At 33.4% G+C, this 27,017-nt stretch overlaps 1 protein-coding gene across 1 annotated transcript in view; it reads left to right on the top strand.

Moving 5' to 3' along the window:
* Positions 1 to 27,017, top strand: part of ADAM9 (ADAM metallopeptidase domain 9) — a 95,882-nt gene that overhangs the window by 57,740 nt on the left and 11,125 nt on the right. The window contains exons 16-20 of the mRNA XM_020282470.2: positions 5,182 to 5,365; positions 14,077 to 14,157; positions 14,416 to 14,521; positions 21,944 to 22,085; positions 23,677 to 23,764. Of these exons, the coding sequence (XP_020138059.2) occupies positions 5,182 to 5,365; positions 14,077 to 14,157; positions 14,416 to 14,521; positions 21,944 to 22,085; positions 23,677 to 23,764 (601 nt within the window). The remainder of the gene's footprint in view (positions 1 to 5,181; positions 5,366 to 14,076; positions 14,158 to 14,415; positions 14,522 to 21,943; positions 22,086 to 23,676; positions 23,765 to 27,017) is intronic.

The following is a 27,017-nucleotide window of genomic DNA, read 5'->3' as shown; positions in this document are numbered from 1 at the left end:
TGCTGACCATTTTCACTTTGAAGAAACATCTTTTTTTGGCTTTTGTGTAGAATGTCCTTTTTCTCCTCCTCCCCTCCTTTCTCCTCTCTCTCTTCTTTTTTTCTTTTTCTTTTTTTTCCACATGTGATTTCATTTACTTCTGTGGCTTTACTTGCCTCTACGAGATGCTTCGGCCGTGCTGGCCAATGTGTGGCTTTCTGCCACGGGGCTCTGCACACACCATCCCTTCTGCTAGGCGTGCTGTCTTCTCTCTTCGCCCAGTCAAATCTGTTCATCCTCCAGATCTTGGATGAAGTATGGCTTCTTTAAGGAAGACCTCCTCCACTCCATTAACAGGGTCAGCCGTCCCCCTTGCAAGAAGGATAATGCTGTTCTTAATGCTGTGTGCTGCTTTTTCTTAGAAGTGGATATGCTGTGTTTTTATTATCGCTTAGTTCATAGTATTTTCTAATTTACATTGTGATTTTTCTTTTGACTCATTGGGTTCAATAACCCAATCATGGGTTATTGAGAGTGCATATTGCTTAATTTCCAAATGGTTGGAATATTCTGGTTATTTGTTTTTAATTTCTAGTTAATTTGATTGAGAACGTATTCTGTATGATTTCAGGTCTTTGGAACTTATTGAGATGTGTATTATTGCTGAGCATATGGTCTGTTTGGGTGAATTTTCCATGTGCAATTGAAAAAAAAAGTGTATTCTGCAGTTGTTAGATGTGTTATTCTATAAATGGAAGTTGATTGTCTTATTTAAATCTTCCATATCTTTGTGTATATATCTGTATGTGTATTTTATGTTTGTTCTTTCAATATATGAGAAAGATGTGTTAAAATCTGCAGTTATTATTGTGAATTTGGCTACTTTTCTTTATAGTTCTATAAATTTTTGCTATTTATGTTTTGAATTTGTTGTTAGGTACATGAATGTTTAGGATTTATGCCTTCCTGATGAATTCACCCTTTTACTATTACCAAATTTTCTTCATCTCGATAGAATATTCTTTTGTAATATTTGTCACAGTTTCACTTGTTCTTGTGGCTATTTGGTTATCACTCTTCCTCAGTAAACTGTAAGGTCAAGTAATACATTTTATCTTTTGTGTTTATCAGAATGCCTAGAAGAAATATAATAAATGCCTATTAAATATTTGTTGAATTATGAATGAAGGTGCAGGTGACATAGGTAAAGAATGAATGGGCAGAAAATTAGTATCACTGGTTGAATAAACTGAGCTAAAATCTAGAGATAAATGGATTAATGCAGACTTGGAGGGAGCTTTCTTGACATACCATATCCTTGACTTTAACTTTGTCTGGTTTCATATTTTTATGACTACTTTGTTGAAAATATAGAAACTACACTTATCAAACTTAAAAATTTCTGGGTGGCTCATTGGAGAAACATTTTTTAATAGTAATATAAGGGTAATATAGTCATTAAGAATATACATTTGAAGTTAAACTTCTTGTGTTTGAATCTTGGTTCAGCCACTGGACATCTCTGAGACTTTCATTAAGTTACTTCACTTATATACCTCATTTTTCCCTTTTGCAAAATGGGAATAATAATGGTACCTGTTTCCAAGTGGTTTTTTTTTTTTTGTTGTTGTTGTTTTTGAGACAGAGTCTCACTTTCTTGCCTGGGCTAAAGTGCTGTGGCGTCAGCCTAGCTCATAGCAACCTCAAACTCCTGGGCTCAAGCGATCCTCCTGCCTCAGCCTCCCAGGTAGCTGGGACTACAGTCCCATGCCACCATGCCCGGCTAATTTTTTTCTATTTTTAGTTGTTTGGCTAATTTCTTTTTATTTTTAATAGAGACAGAGTCTTGCTCTTGCTCAGGCTGGTCTCCAACTTCTGAGCTCAAGCAGTCCTCCCCCCTTGGCCTCCCAGAGTGCTAGGATTACAGGCGTGAGTCACCGTGCCTGGCCTCAAGTGTTTTGAAGACCGAATGAATTGATGAATGTTAGTACTAAGAAGAGTACCCGGGTCACTGTAGCACTCATCATCATCATCATCATCATCATCATCATCATCATCATCGCTATCTTTAGTATCATCCTCATCATAGAAAATGTATAAAATCTAGAAAAGTCTAAAGAAAGTAATCATCTGTGGTCCTACCATCCAGAGATACTTGCTTAAGTTTTTGTTGTATTTCCTTCTCATATGTGTATACATTCATGAACATAAGCCATGTGTTTTATGTTCTACATGTTCCCTTTCACTGAAAGGGTCATTTTTTTCTTTCAGTACATAGTGTCATCTTTTTAAGCTTTTTTATAAATGAAAATTTCAAATATACAGAGTAGTAGAAAGAATAGTATGATGAATACCAATATATCCTAGATTAAAGCATTGTAATGTTTTATCATATCTACTTTGTGTAAACAGACTTTGCTGAACCATTTTTAAGTAAATTATAGGTGTTATGATATTTTACTCCTAAATTCTTCAGTATTTACCTCCAACAAATAAGGCTACTTACAATACCATATCACAGCTAACAGAAATCAGTGATTTCCTAATACCATCTATTATCTGGTCAATATTATTAATAATATTTCCCTAATTGTTCTCAAACTCTCATTTATAGCTGGCATTTTTCCACATCAAGACTCAAGGATCACACATTGCATTTAGTTGTTATATCACTTAAGTCAGTTTTAATATAAAATACCTCCTTTCACTTTAGTTTTTTCCTTTCAATGACATTGACATGTGGAAGTGGCTGGGCCAGTGAGCCCATGTTCTGTATTTGTTTGATAGTTTTCTCTAATTGTTGCTTAACTTGTGCCTCTATCTACTGAATTTTCTTTAAATTAGAAATTAAGTCTGAAATCTTCATTGAATTCAGGTTAATTATTTTTGGCAAGAATGCTTCATAAGCGTCGCACTCCTATCAAGGAGGCACTTAATGCTGGATTGTCTTATTCTTATTAGTGATACTAACATGACAATGTCCTGAACTTGCTGTGTTGTAAAGTTTTGTTTTTTTCCATTGCAACTATCAGTAAAATGTGGAGTGATTTTACCAGATGAATGTCCAGGTCCCTACCAACATTTCATTTCATGAATGATCCTTGTCTGAAGCAATTATATTATTGAGGGTTGTAATATAATTTTCTTCTATTAATACAACAAGCATCTCTTCTTAGCTTTGTTGGCTGTTTGCATTTCTTATTTTGTGAACTGCCTGTTTGCATCTTTGCTAATTTTTCTGTTGAAGTGATTATCTTTTCTTAATGATTTGTAATAGCTTTTTATATATTAAGAGTATTTTCCTTTTACTCTTTAATATGTCACCAAGACTACATATGAAGTAATAGTGTATCATAGCCATGCGAATTTTAGTAGGCTCCAAAAGATGTTAACTGAGGTCTACTTTATGCTACACTTTGTTTTAGAAGTTTTTGTATCTAATTTCACCAACTATGTGATAGGCATTCTTTATTTCCTTTTCTCAGATGAAGAAACCAAAGCTCAGAAAGTTTAAGCACTTGACTCAGGTCAGGTAGCAAATAAAAGATGATATAAGAATCAATGTAAAGTTGGGACAGAATTATTCTTAAATGCAGGATGGAGGGAAGATGAAGATATAGCAGCACATGTAAAAATTAATTAGCCTTTTAGTGATATTAATATTTAAGGGCATCAGTAATATAAGGTAGTTACCATGAAAGCTACTGTAATCTTGGGCTTAATATAAGTATAGTATCTAGAATAAAAGAGAACTCCATTTTTTCCTTTGCTTGTCAGACTTTCACTGAAATTTCATGCTCTATTCTGAGCACTACACTTCAAGAGTCAGTAAGGCAAACTGGAAGATATTTAGCAGGAGCTTCCTTGTTGCATGAAAAATGATTGTAGGATAGTGCCCTGGTGAAATATTTAGGAGATACATGATGTCCTAAAATAGCTGCCATATGAAAGAAGGAAAAGATATTATCTGTGAGTCTTATGTGGAAGATCTGGGACACATGGGGAAAAGTTATAAGACAGGTTTTTTTTTTTTTTTTTTTTTTTTTTGAGACAGAGTCTTGCTTTCTTGCCTAGGTTAGGGTGAGTGCCATGGCATCAGCCTAGCTCACAGCAACCTCAAACTCCTAGACTCAAGTGATCCTCCTGCCTCAGCCTCCCGAGTAGCTGGGACTACAGGCATGCACCACCATGCCCGGCTGATTTTTATATTATATATATTAGTTGGCCAATTAATTTCTTTCTATTTTTATGGTAGAGACGGGGTCTCGCTCAGGCTGGTTTTGAACTCCTGACCTTGAGCAATCCGCTCGCCTCGGCCTCCCAGAGTGCTAGGATTACAGGCGTGAGCCACCGCGCCCGGCCAGGAGACAGGTTTTTGACCCAGTAAGTAGAAGGATGTTATGATAGCTAGAATGGGAAGTTTTAGGAAGTGATGAGTTGTAGGTATTGGGAAAAAATATCCTGTGATGACTTGGCAGTGATATCACAGAGGGGATTCAAGTATAGGGTACGTGCTTGGGTCAGGTGATAGTCACTTGAATAGAAAATTTGATTATAGCATCATAAGAATTGATGTTAGGGCTCCTTGGTATGTTATGAAAGGATGTACGAAGGGCATTTAACTCACACATCCTTGACGATAAGAATTGTAGTCAAGGAAACCTTCATAGAGTTCAGATATTGAATTAGTGAATTAATGAGTTAATGAATTGATTCTTTAAAATAACTAAGAGTTAGCCAGGAAAAGAGGGGAGGAGTCTTTTTTTTACTATTTTGTATTACAGAATCTAATTTCTTCTTTACCACCTTACCATAACTCTGTAAGAAGACACAATTGAATTTTGGTATTGGTATATTATTTTCTGTATGATAGCGTTTGTAAAATTATATTTATAAACATCTTTATTACTTAGATCGTTTTGAGCCCTCGGCAGACAGTGAAGAAGGATTAGGTGTGGAGAAAAGGAGCATCAACACCACCTGGTACCCTAGTAATTTGCATCTTGGCATCCATTTATCACGTCTTTTCCCCTTCCCTGTGGTATTTAAAGAGAGCTGCTTTGACATCTGTTGCTTTCATATATTTTCTCTGTTGAGATTCCCTTCAGCTAAATAGCAGTAAACTCTTTCTATATACAACTATATAATTTTTCTTTTGTATAAACACTGGATCCATTTTATGTTTGCATTATCTCTCTATAGGAATGCTTTGTGTGGAAAGCTTCAGTGTGAGAATGTACAAGAGATGCCTGTGTTTGGAATTGTGCCTGCTATTATTCAAACACCTAGTCGAGGCACCAAATGTTGGGGTGTGGATTTCCAGCTAGGAACAGATGTTCCAGATCCTGGGATGGTGAATGAAGGCACAAAATGTGATTCTGGAAAGGTAATCAAAATATTTTCTATTTACAAAGTAAAATGAAATTAAAAAAATTATTATACAAAGTAAATGCTTGCTTCTTTCTGATTATAAAAGAAATCCATATTTATTGTAGAAATTTAAAAAAAATACAAAGCCACCACTAAGAAAACGAAGAACAACTATAATTTTACCAGATTTCTTTACTGGGGTCAGGTAACTAATGTTTTCCACTTTGTAATATACTGTGCATACCCCACCCCCCATTGATGTGCTAAAACTTATTAGCCAGTTTTCTGTTACTGGGACACTTATGTAATGTCCGGGATTTTGGATGTGTGTTTGTGTGTGTGTGCACGTGCCTCTGTATTAGAAATGTCACACTGCTTGTCTTGCCCATGCTCCTGGCCACCCCAGCGTCAGCTGTTTGGATCACATATAAGCCCAGAATTAGCCAACCAGTGACATATTACCAGTGATTCCATATGAGAAAATGCTATGGGCCAAATTCATTTTTGGTGAAAACATATACTTAAGAAAGGTAATTAAGAGTAAGGGTAGAAACTAAGAATTTTTTTAGAGATGCCATGAAGTAGGAGGAGCTAGGCTAAAAGGGCTGTGGCAAGCTTAAGCCATATACAAGAGATATGAGGGAGTAGAATTGTTGGGTAAGTTGAAGAAACCAACTCAGGGGAGTATAGAAGAGGAGAGAGAGAGAGAGAGAGAGAAAGACAGACAGACAGACAGAGACACATAGCAATAACAAGAGAACATGATTGACTGATTATGCAGCCCATGAAAAAGACAAATGGGTGGGCCCTCAAGTCACCTCCATTTCTACCAAGTTTTCAGTTCCTCACTTCTTTTTACAAAAAGACCCACATATTTCTATGCCTGTCCTTGGAACTAAATAAACCTGACCATTGTAGCTATTATAAACAATGCTGAGACAAATGGCTTTATAAATAGAAATTTCAGAACATCTCTGATTGTTTTCTGAGGTTAAACTACTACAGTGCACTACAATGGTGTGCTTGCTTTTAAGGTTTTAGGTAGAGTTTTGACAAATTTCTTCTTGGAAAATTTCTATTAGTTTACCTTCCAACCAGTTGTATGTGTTTTAAGTACTGAATACCATAGTCAGAATTAGCAGTTATTATTTTAAAGCTTTTGGTGATTTCCTTTTTATTTTACACTATCTTATTAGTGAAATTGAATTTTTTTTATATAAATTCATTCCTTCTTTTGTGATTTCCCTGTTCTTTGTTCATTTAAAAATTAGATTGCCTTTCTTATTCATTTTAAAGAACTTTAATTAACTTATGTCATATATAATATATATAGAGATAATATTTTTGCCCAATTTATTGCTTGCCTCTTTTTTTGGCTTTAGTATTTTTGTCAGGTCTACATTTTTATATACTCAAATCTGTTATTTCTTTCCTTTATGATTTCCAACTTCACTTACATACTTTGAAAGACCTTTTTCAGTAGAGTATCAGATTATTATTCTTATATTTTCTAGTAGATTTTTAAAATATTTTATTTTAATTTTTTAAATTTCAGAATACTATGGGGGTACAAACATTTTGGTTATATATAGTGCCTTTGCCTCGCCCAGGCCAGGGCTACAAGCTTGCCCTTCTCCCATACAGTGTACACCTCATTCATTAGTTCTGAGTTTACCTACCCCTATAACCTCCTCCCACCTGTCTGGCACCCAGTGAATATTACTTCCAGGTGTGCTCGTTAATGTTGATCCAGTAGTACTAATTTGATGGTGAGTACATGTGGTGCTTGTTTTTCCATTCTTGGGATACTTCACTTCAAAGGATGGGCTCAGGCTCTATCCAGGATAATATAAGAGGTGCTACTTCACCATTGGTTTTTGTAGTTGCTAGTATTCCCCATGGTATACATATACCACATTTTATTAATCCACTCATGTATTGATGGGCACTTGGGTTGTTTTCACATCTTTGAACTTGTGAATTGTGCTGCCATAAACATTTGAGTGCAGATTTTTTTTTTATAGAATGTCTTTTTTTCCTTTGGGTAGATGCCTAGTAGCTGGATCAAATGATATTTCTATTTTTAGCTCTTTGAGATATCTCCAAATTACTTTCCACAAGGGTTGTACTAATTTGTGATCCCACCAGCAGTGTAAGAGTGTTCCTATCTCTCCATATCCATGCCAGCATTTGTTGTTTAGGGACTTTTTGATAAAGACCATTCTCATTGGAGTTAGGTGATATTTCATTGTGGTTTTGATTTGCATTTTCCTAATGATTTCCCTAGAGGTGTTGAGCACTTTTTAATATGTTTGCTGGCCATTATTCTGTCTTCTTTTGAAAAGTTTCTGTTCATGTCCTTTGCCCGCTTATTGATGGGGTTGTTTGATTTTTTTCTTGTTGATTTTTTTGAGTTCTAGATAGTTGTTATCAGCCCCTTAGCAGATGTGTGGAGAGCAAATATTTTCTCCCATTCTGTAGGCTGTCTGTTTGCTCTAATGATAGTTTCCTTGGCTGTGTGGAAGCTTTTTAATTTGATCATGTTGCATTTATTTATTTTTGTTGCTGCTGTGATTGCTTTGGGGGTCTTCTTCATAAATTCTTTGCCTAGGCCGATGTCTGAAAGGGTCTTCCCTACATTTTCTTCTAGGATTCTTAAGGTTTCATACCTTAGGTTTAAGTCTGTTACACATTTTGAGTTGATTTTTGTGAGAGGTGAGAGGTGGGGATCCAGTTTCAATCTTCTGCATGTGGTTGTTTGGTATTCCCAGCACCATTTATTGAATAAGGATTCTTTTCCCCAATGTATGTTTTCCCCTGCTTTGTCAAAGATGAGATGACAATATGAGGATGGTTTTATATCTGGGTTCTCAGTCCCGTTCGAAAGGTCTATATCTCTGTTCTTGTGCCAGTCCCTTGCTGTTTTGGTTACTATAGCCTTGTAGTAAAGCTTAAAGTCTGATAGACTGATGCCTCCTAATTTATTTCTTATTTTAATACTTATCTCTTTAATACAGTAGAATGTTTTGGTGTTTGTAAATAAAATAATGGGGTTGGCATACATTCTCTTTTTTCTTTTATTATTTATTGATTCAGAAATTATAACTTTGATGCAAAGTCCTAATGTTGTTTTTTTGGAATAGTTTATCATTTGCCTTAACAACCTCAATTATAATCTTTAATTTGAAATCGAATTCGAATTATTTATTAAATTTGATGTATACTTGGCCTTGATTTCTGGTTTTCTCCTCATGTTCATTGATCTGTCTGACTACTCATGTGTCAGTACTACCTTATTTTAGTTTGGGTAGTTTTATAATTTTTATATCTGATGTTACAAATGCCCCCTCATCCTTTTTTCTTAGTTTCTTTGGCTATTTTTCTTCATTTATCATTTCAGATTAACTTAAGATTTTTTTGTCAAGGTGCAAAAAATAAAAGGTACTTTGGAATTTTAGTTGGGATGACATTAAATATATATATTTTTTATGGGTGGAAGTGACATCTTTACACTATTGAGTTTTTCATAAGATGATATGGTTTATCTCTCCACTTTGCTCTTTGTTTAAAAATTTTTTATTTTTTTGACATATACATATTTATGAGGTACATAGTGATTTTTTTTTTTTTTTTTTTTTTGAGACAGAGTCTCGCTTTCTTGCCTAGGCTAGAATGAGTGCCGTGGTGTCAGCCTAGCTCACAGCAACCTCAAACTCCTGGGCTCAAGCGATCCTCCTGCCCCAGCCTCCCGAGTAGCTGGGACTACAGGCACGAGCCACCATGCCCGGCTGATTTTTATATTATATATATTAGTTGGCCAATTAATTTCTTTCTATTTTTATGGTAGAGACGGGGTCTCGCTCAGGCTGGTTTTGAACTCCTGACCTTGAGCAGTCTGCCCGCCTCGGCCTCCCAGAGTGCTAGGATTACAGGCGTGAGCCACCGCGCCCGGCCCATAGTGATATTTTGATATGCATAATGTACAGTGATCAGATTAGGATAATTAGCATATCCATTATCTCAAACATATATCATTTATTTGTATTGGGAACATTCAATATTCTCCTTCTAGCTATTTGCAAGTATAAGATATATTATTGTCAACTGTAATCATCTCATAGTAGCATAGAATGCTAGAATTTATTTCTCTTATCTAGTTGTAATTTTGTATCCTTTGACAAATCTCTCTGGGGAGGTCTTTAAAGATTTAGTCGTATAGGTCCTTTCTATTTCTTGATTAGTTTTATTCCTAGGTATTTCTGATATTAACAGGCCCCCTTCTCTTATTTTTCTAATTTGTTATATTTTCTAATTGGTTTTTACTAGCAGGAAAAGCTATTTTGTTTGTATTTTTGACTGGTTATTGATATTCAGAAAAAAATTCATTTGCTTATTTTTACTTACTGTTACATATTTTTGTTCTTGGTTGTGTTGAATTTTCTGTGTAAATAGTCATCATCTGTAGATGATAAAATGTTGATTTCCTTTCTGGTATTTATAATTTGGATTTATTTTTCTTGTGTAATTGCAGTGATAGACCTTTCAGAATAATTTTAAATAATAAAGATGATAGTGTACACCTTTGTCTTGCCCCTGACTTGACTGGGAATGCACATAACCTTCCAGGGTTATGTAGTCCTCTCTTGGTATAGGTGGAGGGTTGGTTCTAGGATGCCCTGCTAATACCAAATCCATGGATGCTCAAGTTCCTGTGTAAAATGATGTATTTGCATATAACCTATGCGCATCCTCCTGTATACTTTAAATTATCTCTAGATTACATATAATACCTAAAACAATGTACATGCTATGTAAGTAGTTGTTATATTGTGTTATCTTTTATTTGTATTATTTTTATTTGTTGTACTGTTATTTTTCATTTATTTATTTTTTGAATATTTTCAATCTGTGGCTGGTGGATTTCATGGATACAGAACACATGGATATGGAAGGCTGGCTATATATGATTTTGGCTATTGGCTTGAAGTAGGTAGTATTTATTATTTAAATGGAGTATATTTTTAGTCCTAATAGGAATGAAAAAAATAAGAATGAGTGTAATGTTTTATAAGTAGTTTTTTGACAGCTATTGAAATAATTATATTATTTTCCTTTCATCTATTGATGTACTGGGTTATATTAAATAATTCCCTAACAATAAACTCAAGTTCCTGGAATGAACACTATTTAGTAACGCTGTATTTTTCTTTTGATATGTTTCTGGATTCTGTCTCCTGGTGAATATACTTAAGTGAAAAGAGAAGTGATAGGGGCCTCATGTAACTCCAGTAGTTTAAAAACTCTCCCCCATGAGCCTGCATTTCAGAATAATATTAACATTATCTACCCTACATAAGAAACAAAAAATGCCATTATGTTTTGGGATCAATTTATACAATAACCATTAATCTATTTTAGAGCATGTAAGCTTCAGCACTATGCAAATCTCAACCTCACTTCTAAAATTAAATGTTAGTGATAAATTAAATGTCAAGTGGTTGCTACTTCTAAACAATGTTAAAATTAAAACCTCTCAGGAAGACCATAGTTTTTTTTATTTTTATTTTTGAGAATAGGGCTTAATTTACTATGTTTTGCTCAATACAAAAAAGACTGAATTTATCTGATAAGGCAGTCTTATTATGGGGATAGCCACCATCTCTCACCGTTAGTTCCCCTTCCTATTTCCCCACCTGCTAAATGCCATAACCCCACCATTTACTTACCAGTAATGTGTTTATTACTATTTGAAGCATCTAAACCTAACTGAGATGATAATTTAGAGAGCTGGACAAAATAAATTAACTTCCGGCACAGTGAACTTAAATGTTTCCTTCAAAAGGAAGAATGTTAAAGTATCTGCTCCACTTTATGAACTTAGTGTTGCTTTTTTTCCTCTTCATTTTTAAATTTCAAGAAAGGTCACATTCCTATAAAACTTGAAATCTAGGAAATGAAAAAGTTCTTATTACAAAAACATCAACAATCCCAGTTTTCTGCCCAATAGATAGGAGACTTGATTCAATTAGGCCTTTTGCGGCTGGAAGAGAGAAGGGGATGAAGTGAAGAATGCCTTTCCATTCTGTGCAAATAGCTACTTTGCTCTTTTGTTGTCAGTGTTCTTGTTGTGAGTGGATTGATATTATTCTTTCCGGGGCAAAATAACCCTCTGGAGCTGGCCTTACATTTTGTTCAAATTGTCTTCGGCTTGGCATAAAAGATCATTAGTTCTAAGGCAGTAGCTCCTGGAGGTACCAGGCAGAAAGCAGAGGTTTCTTTCCTTTATGCCAAGGTCATGGACACGCCAAAGGCGAGGGAAGAAATGATAAATATGTAACACAGAAATATCCCTACCCTTTTCACATGAGGAAATTAAAGCAAAAATAGCATCCAAAGATGACATTTTTACTTTAAAAAAAATACCAATTTCTCAAAAATATATGTTAGGAATTTATATAAGGATGATGAACTAGAAAACATTTTTTCCTTTCATTGGAAAAAAATTTATAGCAAAATTAAATGAACACAGTGGAGATACTCTTGTACAAAGTTTTATATTCAGAAAATATTACCCATTGAAAATGACATCTTTAGTTAAAAGGTAGCTATGTTCAATTCTGCTTAGACAAGCTTTTCGATTTGCTAAAGAGAATTATTCATCTTAATAGCAATGCTTCTTTAGTAGGCTACTGTTTACACTGATGTCATGAAAAAAATACATTGTACTGCCATTATTAAAAAAAGAATAATTTGTACCATCATTTGAATGGGTTACTCATTTTCATAAAGCTTTACATGAACTGGGGATCAGAATCTTTTTCCATTAAAACCTTGTGCTTCATCAAAACTAGAACACAGAACTAGCATTAACAATTGGGATTAATCTGCAAGAAAATATAACTTACAGAATTTTCCTTTAGGCTTTATTTAACAATAGTTTAATAGTTTAAATAGAAGTTTCTGTTTGACATCTTAAGAGGCAGTGCTTTAAGCATTACAAACATAATGCTACCAATTAGGGTGGCTATGATGGCAGATTTTCCATTTCCATTTTTGTATTCAGGGATTTATTAGTTTTATTTCTTAAAAAAAGACTGTTCATGATTGATATAAAAGATATGACCCCAATAAATTAGCTACAAACTGTTAAGTACAGTATACAAACAGGTAAAGTAAGACCATCCCAAAGCAAAGTTCTAGGACTTCAGAAAGCTTTGGTTGAGATCATAGAGACTGAGTCTTAAAAGATTTCATACTGTTAACAGTTAATGGTATTATCTTGTCCTTCAGGTTGCCTCCTCTAGAAATACTTATTATTAAAATTAGAAAAATCAAAAACTTTTCCTTAGCATCTGAGGTATCACAGAGAGCGCTCTTTTGAGCTCTTGCGGCGGATTGCAGGATGTCTTTAGGATGAATTTGACCTGTGTGGAGAGACTTGTATCCGTGACCAGCGTCCGCCTCCACAGATGGCAAGGGACCTGATTGGACCCGCACTGCCGCCTGGCTTCAAGGCCTGCAGGACAGCAGAGGACAGAGGACGAAAAGCGGGACCCCAGCCCAGTCGTAGGACCAGCTTTATTCAGGAGTACTGGGTGGCTAGAGTACAGATCAGAAGTGGAGTTAGCTGTAGAATCTTCTGTACTTTTTGAATTTATAATCATATAAATATATTTTCTATGTAAAAATTAATTGAGACTTATTGGAGGAAACAGTATTTGGATATGTCTTTTACAGTTCTGTTCACACCTATTTTCTTTTTTTAGAATAGTAAAGATATCTTATTGAGATTTCATTATATAATATGTTTGCTTTCTAACTGCTCTTTCTTTCATTAGAGTATTTAAACATTCTGATCTTGTGTAGTTTTTTACCTAATGAAAATTTAAAATAGCACTCAACAATATTAAAAATAAGGTTATTCTTTTTTTCCCCTAACTTATCACAAAAGAGCAGTTTTCACAAAGATGTCAATTTTCCAGAAAACTGAAAAATTTCTCAAGTATTTTCAGCTGATTCCTTTAAGTCTTTAGTTTAATATTTTTCTGATATAATACATTTTAATCTGTCTTCCAATATATAAGACTTACTTCTGTTTCATATCTCATTGTATGAACTAGAATTTCTAGAACTATGTAAGATAGTGATTTATTTACAGTAGTGCTTTTGATGATAGAAGTGTCTGTATTGTTTCATCATTAATCATGATACCGGAAGACAGGTTTTATCTTGTCAGCAAAGTATCTTTTTATTACTTTTGAAAGAATTTTAAAAATTAAAATGAGTTTCAAATTTTTTCAATTGCCCTTTTGATATTTGTTGTAATAAACATTTGTGAGAGGTATAAAATAATAACAGATTTCTATTGCTAAGTCTTCCTTATAGTCCTTGGATCAACTCTGTCTAGTTAATTTTGATTTGAAAAAATCCATTTGTGAATATTTTACTTAGGATTTTCACATCTATATTCATAGAAAGGATAGATTGTAGTTTTCTTTTTGGTTTTGGCTGTTATGTCATCTATGTCTTTTGATTATTAGGTCCATGTCAATTAATTAATTTCATTTATTATTTTATGTTTTCAAAATTATAACATGGGAATTAACCATTCCTTGAAAGTTTGAAAGAATTCTCCAATGAATTAATCTGCATGGAGATTTTTGTTTTCTAGGTACTTCTTTATTAATGTGCTCCAGTTTTCTTTACTTCACTTCATTTTTTTTTCAGATCTGTAGAAACTTCCAATGTGTAGATGCTTCTGTTTTGAATTATGACTGTGATGTTCAGAAAAAGTGTCATGGACATGGGGTAGGTAATACTCTTTTTTGGTTTGTTCATGAAGGTAGTGCTGAATAAAGAGAATTCCCAGGGATGATTAGATGAGAATTCCTAAGATTTTTAGATGTTTAGATTTTTAGATTTAGATTCCTGCTAAATTTTTCATTCTTAAAAAGAGTTTTTGTAAGTTTGTATGAATTTAGACTTTTCTCTTGGTTTCCATTCTTGAGTTGATTATACAGAGCAACATTCACAATTAACAAAAGTGGTATTTTGATTGTTTTGAAGGTATGTAATAGCAATAAGAATTGTCACTGTGAACATGGCTGGGCTCCCCCATATTGTGAGACTAAAGGATACGGAGGAAGTGTGGACAGTGGACCTACATACAATGGCAAGTAATATGAAAGAAAATTAATGTTATCTCCCAGTGACCCAAGTCATAAATTGGGCATCCTTGTACCTCTCCCTTACTTCCCATATCAGTTACACATTTAATTATGTTGATTTAGCCACCTAAATTCCTTGTAAATGTTTCCACTTTTTTTTATTCCATTTATAACTTTCAGTTTCTTGCCTAAAGTTACATAATAGCCTCTTACCTGGGCTCCCTATTTCCCATTTTGTTTCCTGTAATCCATGTTTCCCTGTACATTATAGAGTTTTAGTGTTTTCCTTCAAGTTTTATGTCAGTATCCTGCTTTAAATTCAGTGCATCTGCATTGTTATTAGAATGAAGTCCACAAATCCTTAACGTAGCTTAAATGCCTTGCATGATTTGTCTCTAGATTACCTTTCCAGCCTCATTTTACTATGCTTAAAACATATTGTAACTTATTTGATTTCCTCTAATAGGTTACTCTTTTGCCTCTGGACTTTCATGTCATATTATTTTCACATTGTTGGAACTGGGGTAATTGCTACTTAGGCCTCAGTTTACACCTTGTTTTCTAAAGAAAGTTTTCCCTGGCTGCCTAAATCTGAATTAATTTGCCCCTTCTATTTGCTTTCCTAGTACTGGTAGCATTATCACATACTATAGTAATTACTTATTTACTTCTTTTATTGCCTGGTAGACCATGTGCTCCTTGTTTACCAGTATCTTCCTACTGAGAACATGGGCTTTCTTTCTCTTGGGTAAATACTAGGTGGAATGACTGGCTCTTCTAATATGTATGTGTTTAGCTTTTTAGGAAACTGTCAAACTGTTTCCTAAAGTGGTTATACCATTTTACATTCTCCCTAGCTGTGTATGAGGGTTCTAATTCCACCACATCCTCTCTTAAGACTTGGTATAGTCAGTCTTTTTAATTTTAGCCATTCTGGTAGGTATTTAGTAGTATTTAATTGTGGTTGTAATTTGCATTTCTCTGATTACTAATGATGTTGAGCATCTTTCCATGTGCTTCTTTTTTATCCACATATCTTCTTTGGTGATGTGCCCTTTAAATCTTTTTCCGGTTTTTAATTGGGTTGTTTGTCTTACTGAGTTTTGAAAGTTCTTTATATATTATTGATACAAGTCCTTTATTAAATATGCACTTTGCATATATTTTTTTCCCAGTGTGCTTACTTTGGGTTTCATTTGTTCTTTTTCTAGTTTCCTTAGATGAAAGAGGAGGTCATTGAATTGAGACCTTTTTTCTTTTTTAATATAGGCATTGCAGTGCTATCAATTTTCTTCTAACTGATTGCACAATTTTGATATGTTGTACCTTCATGTTTACTCAGTTCAAAACACGTTCCAATATGTTTTCATTTTTTCTTTGTCTCAGGCTATTCAGAAATGTGTTACTCGTTTTGAACTATCTGGAGATTTTCTAGATATCTTCATGTTATTGATTTAAATATTGTTCTCCTGCAGTCAAAAAACATATTTTGTATAATTTGAGTCCGTTTATATTTTTTGAAACTTGTCCTGTGGCCCAGAATGTGGTTTATCTTAGTAAAAGTTCTGGGTGCATTTGAAAAGAGCATGTATTCTACAATTGTTGGGTGAAGTGTTATATAAATAATTAATTCATGTTAATAGATATTCAGATCTTCCATGTCTTTACTAATTTTATGTCTACCTATTATGTCAATTGAGACAGGAATATTGAATTATCTGGCTATCACTGCTATTTTGTCTATTTCTCCTCACAATTCTATCAATTTTTCTTTATGATTTGTGACACTCTGTTACTAGCTGCATAAACATTTAGAATTGTTCTATATTCTTCATAAATCAACTCCTTTATCATTATGAAATAGCCCTCTTTATCCCTAGAAATATTCTTTGCCCTGTAATTAGATATTAATGTAGCCACTCTTGATTACTTTTAATTAGTCAGCTAGAGAAATCTTTCGCATCCTTTTACTTTTGTTTATGTTGTAGGCAGCATATAGTTGGGTCATGCTTTTTTATCCAGTCTTCCTATCTCTGCCTTTTAATTGAGCTGTTCTAACCATTTATATTTAATTTGATTATTGATTATTAATGTTTAAATGTACTATCTTGATACTTTTCTATCATAGTCTTCCTAGTGATACCATAAGACTTTAGTCAGTATTTCAGTTTCTCTTTTTGGCTTCTTGTGCCATCGTTGTCATGTATTGTATTGCTACATAAGTTATAAACCCTATAAGTCATTGTTATTAATTTTGCTTTGAATAGTTGATTACCTTTTAAAGAGATTTAATAATAGATAGGGTATTCATATTTACCCATATAGTTGTCATTTCTGGTGTTCTTTATTTCTTTGTGTAAATTTAGATTTCCTTCTGGTATCATTTAATTTCTACTTGAAGGATTTATTTTTTACATAGTATATAATACAGATGTGCCAGTGACAAATTTATTTTTGGCTTTTATATGTCTGAAAGAGTCTTTAATTTGCCTGCCTTTTTGAATTTAACTGGGTAAAGAATTCTGGGGTGAAATTCACATTTTTTACTTCTGAGGGTATTCCTACATTGTCTTCTGGCTTACATTGTTTTTCCTAAAAAATATGCTGTCATCCTTTTCTTTGTACTTAATATCTTCTGTATATAAAGTATCCTTTCCCCCTGTAGTTGCTTGTAAGATTTTTCTCTTTATCTCTGCTTTTTAGTAATTTATTATAGTGTGCCTTGGTGTGCTTGGGATTTGTTGAGCTTTTTAGATCTGTGCTTTTATAGTTTTGTTCAAATTTGGAAAATTTTTGTCTGTTATTACATCAGATATTTTTTCTGTTTTCTTTTTTTTTCTTCTCGCCTTCAAGGACTCCAATTTTATGTATATTTGGTCACTTGAAATTCTTTTACATCTCACTGATTGGCTGTTGATGTCTTTATTCTCCATGTTTAATTTTGAGTAATTACTATTTACATAATCTTTCTTTGGTGAGGTCTAATTTGCCATTAGTTTGATCTAGTGTATTTTTTATCATAGACATGATAGTTTTTATTTCTATAAGTTCTGTTGGTTTCATTTCTATATCTTTTACAACTTTACATAACATATTCAGTCTTTATTCTAGTTTTTTTAAACAAATGTAATACAGCTGTAATAACTAATGTCCTTGTCTACTGTTCTGTCATATGTATCATTTCTCAGTCAGTTTCAATTGATTTTTTCCCCCTCTTTTTGGGTCATATTTTTCTGCTTCTTTGTATGCCTTATAATTTTTTACCAGATGCTAGAAATTGTAAATTTTACCTCGTTGGGTATTATATTTTTGGATTTCTATTGATGAGCTTTGTTCTAGTATGCTTAGGTTACTTGGATATAGTTTGATCCTTGAGGGTATTGCTTTTAAGTTTTTAAGGCATGTCCTGAAAAGCATTTTAGTCTAGGGCTGATTTTGCTCCATTACTGAAGCAAAAACCCTTATGTTTATTGTGCTCAATGCCACTTGAATTTGAGGTTTTTCTACTGAATTGTAGGAACAAACATTCTTCCCAGTCCTGTGTGAGGACTGTTCTTACTGATCTTTTTGCATAGTTCTTTTTTCAGCTTTAGGTAATCTCTTTACATGCATACATTGATCAGTATTGAACTGAATATTTGAGGGGAACCCTCTGCAGATCTTTCAGGTTCTCTTTCTCTCTCTGTGTAGCTCTCTTCCCTCTGGTACTTTGCCCAGGAAACTCTAGCTGCCTTGGCCTCTCCAGAATACCAGCTTCATCTCTTTAAACTCAGGAAACCACTGGGTTTTTTTTGGAGTCCACCTCATTATGGTTTGTTAACTTTCTTTCGGCAGTAAGATGGGGCAATTGTGAGGTTCACCTTATTTTTTTTTTTCTGGCTCTCAGGGATCGTTCTGTGTTGCCTTATGTCCAGTGTCTTGAAAACAGCTGTTTCATATATTATGTTTGATCTTCTGGTTATTTTAGCTGACAGAATAAATCTAGTCCCTGTAACTCCATCTTGGCTAGAAGTGAATTGGATTCAATATGGATTTCAATGGATGTGTTTTATTTCATCCAGTGGATGTGTTGGAACTTCACTTAGCTATTTTCTAATTATTTGACATCTAAATTGTTTCTAAGTTTTTGATATGCACCATTATCATTGTAGTGTACATCTTCATGCATATGCATTTTTTCCAGGTGAAGAATAAATTGCCAGTAATGAGATTAGTTTGAAGGATATAATCTTTTTTATGGTTCTTGATAAAAATTCCTAAAGAATTATGCCTTTGTGTATTGTCACTAACCGTGTCAAGGTATCAAATTTCATCATAATCTTGCCAGTGTTGATGCCTTAATTTAAATTTTGTCTACTTATTAGTAAGTATAAAATGATATATCAAGCTTGCTTTACTTTTTTATACAGTTGATCCTTGAATAACATGAAGGTTAGGAGCACTGACCCCTTGTGTGGTCAAAAACCCACATATAACTTTTGACTTTCCAAAAACTTAACTATAAATATCCTACTGTTGACCAGAAGCCTTTTCAATAATATAAACCAGGCGTCCTCAAACTATGGCCCATGGGCCACATGGGGGTGTTTTTGCCCGTTTGTTTTTTTACTTCAAAATAAGATATGTGCAGTGTGCATAGGAATTTGTTCATAGTTTTTTTAAAACTATAGTCCAGCCCTCCAACGGTCTGAGGGACAGTGAACAGGCCCCCTGTTTAAAAAGTTTGAGGACCCCTGACATAAGCAGTTGGTTAACACATATTTTGTATGTTGTATGTGTTACATTCTATATTCTTACAATAAGTAAGCTAGAGAACAGAAAATGTTGTTAAGATAATTATTAAAAAGTCAAAAAATAACATGTTGGTGTGGATGTGGATAAAAGGGAGCACTTATACACTGTTGGTGGGAATGTACATTAGTACAACCTCTGTGGAAAACAGAACTACCATTTGATCCAGCAATCCCAATACTGAGTGTCTACTCAAAGGAAAAGAAATCATTATACCAATCAGATACATATACTTGTATATTTATCACAGCACTATTCACAATAGTAAGGATAGAGAATCAACCTAAGTGTCCCTCAATGGATGACTGAATAAATAAAATGTAGTATATTTACACACTGGAATACTATTTAGCTATAGAAAAGAATAAAATTATATCTTTTGCAGCAACATGGGTGGAACTGGAGGCCATTATCTTAAGTAAAACAACTCAGAAATAAAAAGTCAAATATTGCATGTTCTCACGTATATGGGAGCTAAATAATGTGTACATAGGACATAGAGTGAGGAATGTGTCTTGGAGACACAGGAGTGTGAGATCATGGGTGATGAGAAATTACTTTATGGGTACAATGTACATTATTTGGGTGATGGATGCGCTAAAAGCCCAGACTTCACCACTATGCAATATATCCATGTATCAAAATTGTACTTGTACCCCTTAAATTTATACAAATAATAAATAAAATCAAGAAGAGAAAATATACTTAGTGTATTTGCTATTCAGTAAGTGAGTCATTGTGAAGGTCTTCATTTTGTCATCTTCACGTTGAGTGGGGTGAGGAGGAAGATGAAGAGGAAGGGTTTGGTCTTGCTGTCTCACGGATGACAGAGGTAGAAGAATAGCTATATATAAGTGGACTTGTGTAGTTAAAACCCATGTGATTCAAGGGTCAGCTATATTGATTTTTTTTTTAATTTCAGCATATTATGGGGGTACAAATGTTAAGTTTGCGTATATTGCCCTTCCCTCCCCCTCCCCCTTTGGGTCAAAGCTTCAAGCGTGTCCATCCCCCAGGTGGTGCACATCGTACTCATTATGTATGTATATACCCATATCCTCCTGGCGCCCCCCCCCACACCTGCCCGATGCCCGATAAATGTTAGTCCTATACGTCCACTTAGGTGTTGATCAGTGAAACCAATTTGCTGTTGAGTACATGTGGTACTTACTTTTCCATTCTTGGGATACTTCACTTAGTAGAATGAGTTCCAGCTCTGTATTTTGATTTTGAATTGGGAAAAATGTTTCATATAGTTTTATACAACTTTTAACAGAAATTTCTAATACTTTTACAAATTTAGAATTATGAGGAAAATTTCACAGTTTACCACTTGTGTTCATGTCTACTATATTGTTTCCCTTAAAGCAGCGGTACCCAGCCTTTTTGGCCCGGGGACGATTTTCATAGAAGACATTATTCCACAGACTGGGGAGGAGGATTGTTTGAGATGATTCAAGTGCATTAAATTTATTTTGTACTTTATTTCCATCATTATTACATTGTAATATATAGTGAAATAATTATACAACTCACCATAGGTTGGGGGCCCCTGCTCTAAAGAACAGAGAACAGATAAAATTAATGTTAACTAATGAATTTTTAAAAGTTATAATGAAACTTAAAATCCAGAAGCCCTAAAAAATAAGATCGATAAATTCAACTATATAAAAATAATAAACTTCTGCATGGAAAAAAGCATTGTACTATCAGACAAAATGGGGAAAATACTTTTAACTCTTACTATAGACAAAGCTAATATCTTTAATATTTAAAGAACTTTTAGAGACTGAGAAGAAAAAACTTGAAAGTCCAATAGAAAAATAGTCAAAGGACTGAGCAGAAAAAAGAAATTACAGTGTTTCTGTAAACAAGAAAAGGTGTTAAACTATAGTATAAAAAAATAAATGTAGGTTAAAATTATATAAGATGTAATTTTTCATCTACTAGGATGGCAAAAATCCAAAAGTTTGGCTCTGAAGATGAGGCTCTAGGGAATTCTTACACATTGTTTGTAGGTGTGCGATATTGTCATGGAGAACAATTTAACAATACTTGAAAGAATGATGGATGTATTTGCCTATTGATTCAGCAATTCTGCTTTTGGGAGGTGATTCTGTAGTTATGCCTTGTGCCCATATGATATGACATATGTATAAGGTAATTCATTATAAATTTTTTTTGTAATAGCAAAAGTTTGAAAAAATCAAAGTGTCTATCAGTAGGGTTCTGGTAAACTATAGAACATCTTTACAATGGAGTTTTGTATAGCTATATAGCAAATGAGGAGGCCTTCTGTGTACAGATAGGTAAAAAAAAAAAAAAAAAAGATGTGCCAAATAGTGTTTATAGTATGCTACTTTTTGTGTAAGAAATGGTTGACAATAGTAACATATTTTGTTCTTCCTTATATTTGCATGAAGAAATAGAGGACATAGGAAACTAAAAAGTTGTTTTTGTGAGAGCAGAAATAAGTGGACAGGGATGAAATGTGAGCAAGACTTCTTAGTGTATTCAATTAATTATCAGTTTGATTTTTGAATAATGTAAAAGTGAATGTAAAACATTTATAATCACCTAATATGCTCTGGGTAGTATGAGTTTAATGACCATTAATATAAAATCCTTCTCTCTAGAAAAGAATACTGCATTGAGGGATGGACTTCTGGTGTTCTTCTTCGCAATTGTTCCCCTTAGTCTGCTTGCGGCTTTTGTCTTCATCAAGAGAGATCAGATACGGAAAAGCTACTTCAGAAAGAAGAGATCACAAACATATGAGTACTTAGATTTTTTTCTTTTAAATCTATATCAAATAATTTAAAGTAATTATTAATGACTATAATCATATCATAGAGGTTGGTAATTTGTTAAAATCAGGGTTCTAAGTTATCTTTCTATTCTTTTGACATGATTAGCATGGGTAAACGTAGTGGTGACTAAGCCACTTCTTCTAATGAATGGAGAAGGTAAAGGATTATGGTGACTAGTCTTTATATTGCTGAAAGTGGCCCTTGCTTCTATTGGTTTCTCATAGTGAGATAAGTAGAATTTTGCCTATGACATCGATTTGAGCTTCCTAATTAGAGATTAAAGTATGAGATAAAGATAAAAAATGTAAATGTTGAAACATTTTCTTCTATTTATTTCAAGTATCAGTTCTCATAGAGTAAGAATTTTTCAATTCTCAGTTTTGAAAACAGATTTTGTGAATTATAAGCTTTTAAGAAACAAGTTTTTCACATATACTATTTATTTTCTCTTTTTTAACCAGTAATGTGACCACATAAGAAATATTTTAATAGAAGAAAGTTAAGGTTGTCATAATTCAGACACCTGACATTTCTAGTCTATATGTTGGACTCTTGTATGACTATATCTGAGCTATCACTTCCAATACATTGGCAGTAGAATGTAGCATGCGTTAGCATGGACTTTGTAATCAAATCTGAGTTCAGTTTCTGGGTTTATCATTTGCTAGAATTATGAGCTGAAACTATAAATAAAGCTCTCTGAGCTTCGGTTTACTTTCTCTAAAATGGGAATAATAATATTACCTATCTCATAGGGTTAATGTAAAGATTAAATGAGGAAATACTAACACAAAGCCCATTGCATATTATGGGCACATTATAATTACTTAATAACAATGTTATTGTTTTTTTTTTTTTATTTTTTTTATTTATTTTTTTACTAGGTGTAACTACTTTCTTGCCAAACAATGTTATTGTTATGATAATGATTTCCAAATGTCTATATCTAGCCTTCATTGCTAACCTTTGCTTTGTTGTCCTATTTTTCACTTACTATAGTATTTTCCCAGAGTGTCCTGATATTAGCTTTAATTTTTAATGTATTCTGAGAAAGATTTATCTTCCTATTCTTTCTTTATCATCCTTCTTATCACACTTCCAACTGACCTGTCTATACAGATATTTCCCAGTCTGCATCTTTGGAGTTTTACTTCCATAACCACAGCTATCTCCCATATATCTGTACCTAGCTGACTTGCTGTCACCTTAGCATGTCTAAAACTTAGCTGATACCTTTCTAGCCGATGTGTTTGCTGCCCTTGGACTTCCTAATTTTTAGAGTGACTACTTTAAGTTTTTTATATGCAGTGTAGGAATATGTTTTTACTCTTCTCTGATTTTAGGAAGACTTGAGAAGAAAAGTTAATCCTTAATACTCTAAGGATTAAAAATGTGTGAAAGCTGTTAAAAGTACCATAAAAATTTCAGCTATCTTTCATGATCATCACTACTGCTACTGATATTATTATTCTGTATTTGGGAAAATGCAAAGTATGTGTAATATGTCTTGTAGAAATGTTTTAATCTCAGTTTAGCTCAAAAGTAATTGTATCTTTCAGATCAGATGGTAAAAATCAAGCAAATGTTTCCAGACAGCCAGTGAGTGTTCCTCGACATGTTGCTCCAGTGACGAATTCTAGAGAAGTTGTAAGTTTAAAATGAAAAATTCATTTTCTTCACTATATAAAAGTGTTGCATGCTTAAAGATTAAAAAATAGTTACATGGATATAAACATAGAATCTTTCTGAAAAATTCAGGAGTATTCTAGGTGGTCTCTGAGTTAATTAAAGAAAAACCAGCAGAGTCCCTGGCTTGGAGGACATGGAAAATGACATCTAGAATTAAGAATGCCTTGCCTTGATTGGGAAATGGCATGGGGCCTATGCTATCACAGTTTTTTGCTATGTCTGCAGTCTTTCTGTTTTTAATATCTGGCTTCTTTAGGGTTTGTTACCAGAGATCTGGTGTTTACTCCTGGATAGGCATAATTGTCTCAGCAATAGGACTGATAATCAGTGTTCCTGTAAGTGTTTTAGAGAGAATTAGAATAATGTTATATTTTTACTGATATGAATATATCCCTAAATAATATATAATGTTAGTTTTTATCTGTTTTTAAACTTTTTAGAATGCCTTAGTTGATATATTACAGATACATCTGCAACCTACTTTTCCCCTAACATTACTTTATTGTTTATCCGTATCGATACGTATAGATGTGATTTCATTGATTTTTACTGTTGATACTGCTACATTTTTTAAATTGCACATACTTTTAAAATTAATTTTCTAATCCTAGATTACAGTTTTTTATTACCTTGAACAAGGTTGAGATGAACATTCTGTAAATATCTTCTTGTGCATGTTGTATGTGTCCTGGATCTGAACTAATATAGTAGTTATTGTTCACATGTGGCTATTTAAATTACACTTCAATTACATAAAATTAAGAATCCTATTCCTTAGTCACACTAACACACTCAACAGTGTGGTTGAGTGTGGTTAGTAACATGTGTCTGCTGGCTTATTGTATTGGACAGGACAGATACAGAACATTTCTATCATTGCAGAAAATTCTGATAGCACTGATCCAGGGCATGTACTAATAAAATTTCTGGGGTGGGAGATATGTGAATCTTTATTGAAAATTACCAAATGCTTTTCAAATCATCCAAATACTACACCATTGGATGATTGTATTATCAGTGGTATATGAGCACTCCTGTTGATTTAAATCTTTGCCAACACTTGGTATTATCAGGCTTTCAAATTCTTTCCAATTATGTGGAGATGAAATGATTAGATATCCTTCTTGTTTTAATATATATATATGTATATATACAGAATCTGTCTATTCCACCTTCTTTTCCCTTATAAAAAGGAAACAAAAGTTGTCATGCCCTTTTGCCCCTTAACCATATACCTTAGAGATTTTTCCATATAACCATGTATAGAAGATGGCCACACACTACCTATGCATGCTAGTTAAGAATTACCTGAATACTCTTCTTCATCCTGGCATATTTTTTTCTTATTTTATTGTGGTAAAATATATATAAAATAAAATTTGTCATTTCAAACATTTTTCAAGATTTTTTGTGGTAAAAAACACATTAAATTTACCATCTTAACAATTTTTATATGTACAATCGTGTCAAGTATAATCACATTATTGCACACATAGCTCTTTAAATCTGCAACACTGAAAAAGTCTATTACCACTGATTCCCTCCTCTTCTTACTTCCAGCCCTTGGTAACTACTTTTCTATTTTCTGGTTCCATGATTTTGACTATTTTGGATACTTCACATTAGTGGAATCATACAATATTTGTCCTTTAGTGACTGGCTTATTTCACTTAGCATATGTATTTGAGGTTCAACCATGTTGTAGCATGTGACAGGATTCCCTTCTTTTCTAAGGCTGCACAATTGTATGTGTATACCACACATTCTTTATTCATCTGTTGTGCATGTCATTCATTGGTTGATGGACATTCAGGTTCATCCATCTCTTGGCTATTTTGAATATGTTACAGTGAACATGGATGTGCAAATACATCCTTAAGATCTTGCTTTCAGTTCTTTTGGATATATACCTAGAAGTGGAATTGCAGGATCATATGTAATTCTATTTTTAATTTTTTAAAGAACTTCCACACTATTTTCTGTAATGACTACACCATTTTATATTCCCATCAGTAATGCACAAGGGTTCTGGTTTCTCCATATTCTCACCAACACCTGTTATTTCCTGTTATTTTGATAGTGGCCATTCTAATGGATGTGAGGTGATAGGTTTTTATAGTTTTGATTTGTATTTCCCTAATAATTAGTGATGTTGAGCATTTTTTCATATGCCTGTTTGCCATATGTGTCTATTTGCCTGTTTGTGTCTTCTTTTGAAACATATTTATTCAGGTCCTTTTCCCATTTTCAAATTGGGTAATTTGTATTTTGCTGTTGAGTCGTTTGCATTCCTTATGTATTTTGGATATTAACTTTTTATTGGATATATGGTTTGCAAATATTTTCTTCCATTGCATATATCATCTCTTCACTGTGTTGACTGTTTCATTTGCTGTATAGAAGCTTTTAGTTGTTGAAATCCCATTTGTCTAAATCTTGCTTTTATTGTCTGTGTTTTGGAGGTCATAGCCAAACAATCTTTGCCAAGACCAATGATAAAAAGCTTTTTCCTTATGTCTTCTTTTAGTAGTTTTACAGCTTCAGGTCTTATGTTTAAATATTTAATCCAATTTGAATTCATTTTTGTATATGATATGAGACAATGAGATAATTGATTCTTCTGCATGTGGGCATGCAGTTTTAACCAGCACTATTGAAAAGACTGTCCTCTATCTATTGTGTGTTCTTGAAGTGTTTGTAGATCAACTGAGCATAAATATGTGGATTTGGGGCTTTCTATCCTGTGCCATCAGTCTATATATCTGTTTTTGTGCTAGTACTATACTGTTTCAGTTATTGTAGCCTTTTAGTATATTTTGAAATCTGGTAATGTGATTCCTTTAGCTTTGTTATTTTTGCTGAAGATATCTTTTGCTATTCAGGGTCTTTTATTGTTCCATATAAATTGTAGGATTATTTTTTCTATTTTTATGAAAAATGTCATTAGAATTTTGGTAGGGATTACATTGAATCTGTAGTTTGCTTTGGGTAGTATGGTCATTTTAACAATATTAATTATTCTAATCCATGAGCATGGGATGTCTTTTTATTTATTTGTGTCTTCAGTTTCTTTCATCAGTGTTTTTTTTTTTTTGTTTGTTTTCACTATACTGACATTTCTCCTCCTTGGTTAAACATATTCCTTATTTATTTATTTATGATGTTATTCTAAATGGAATTGTTTTCTAGATTTCCTTTTTAGTTTGTTGTT

The sequence above is a fragment of the Microcebus murinus genome, chromosome 24 (assembly GCF_040939455.1).
Source record: "Microcebus murinus isolate Inina chromosome 24, M.murinus_Inina_mat1.0, whole genome shotgun sequence".
In the NCBI taxonomy this organism is placed as follows: domain Eukaryota; kingdom Metazoa; phylum Chordata; class Mammalia; order Primates; family Cheirogaleidae; genus Microcebus; species Microcebus murinus.
Note: the sequence above shows the minus strand (reverse complement) of the source record. Positions and strands in the feature narration are given on the sequence as shown.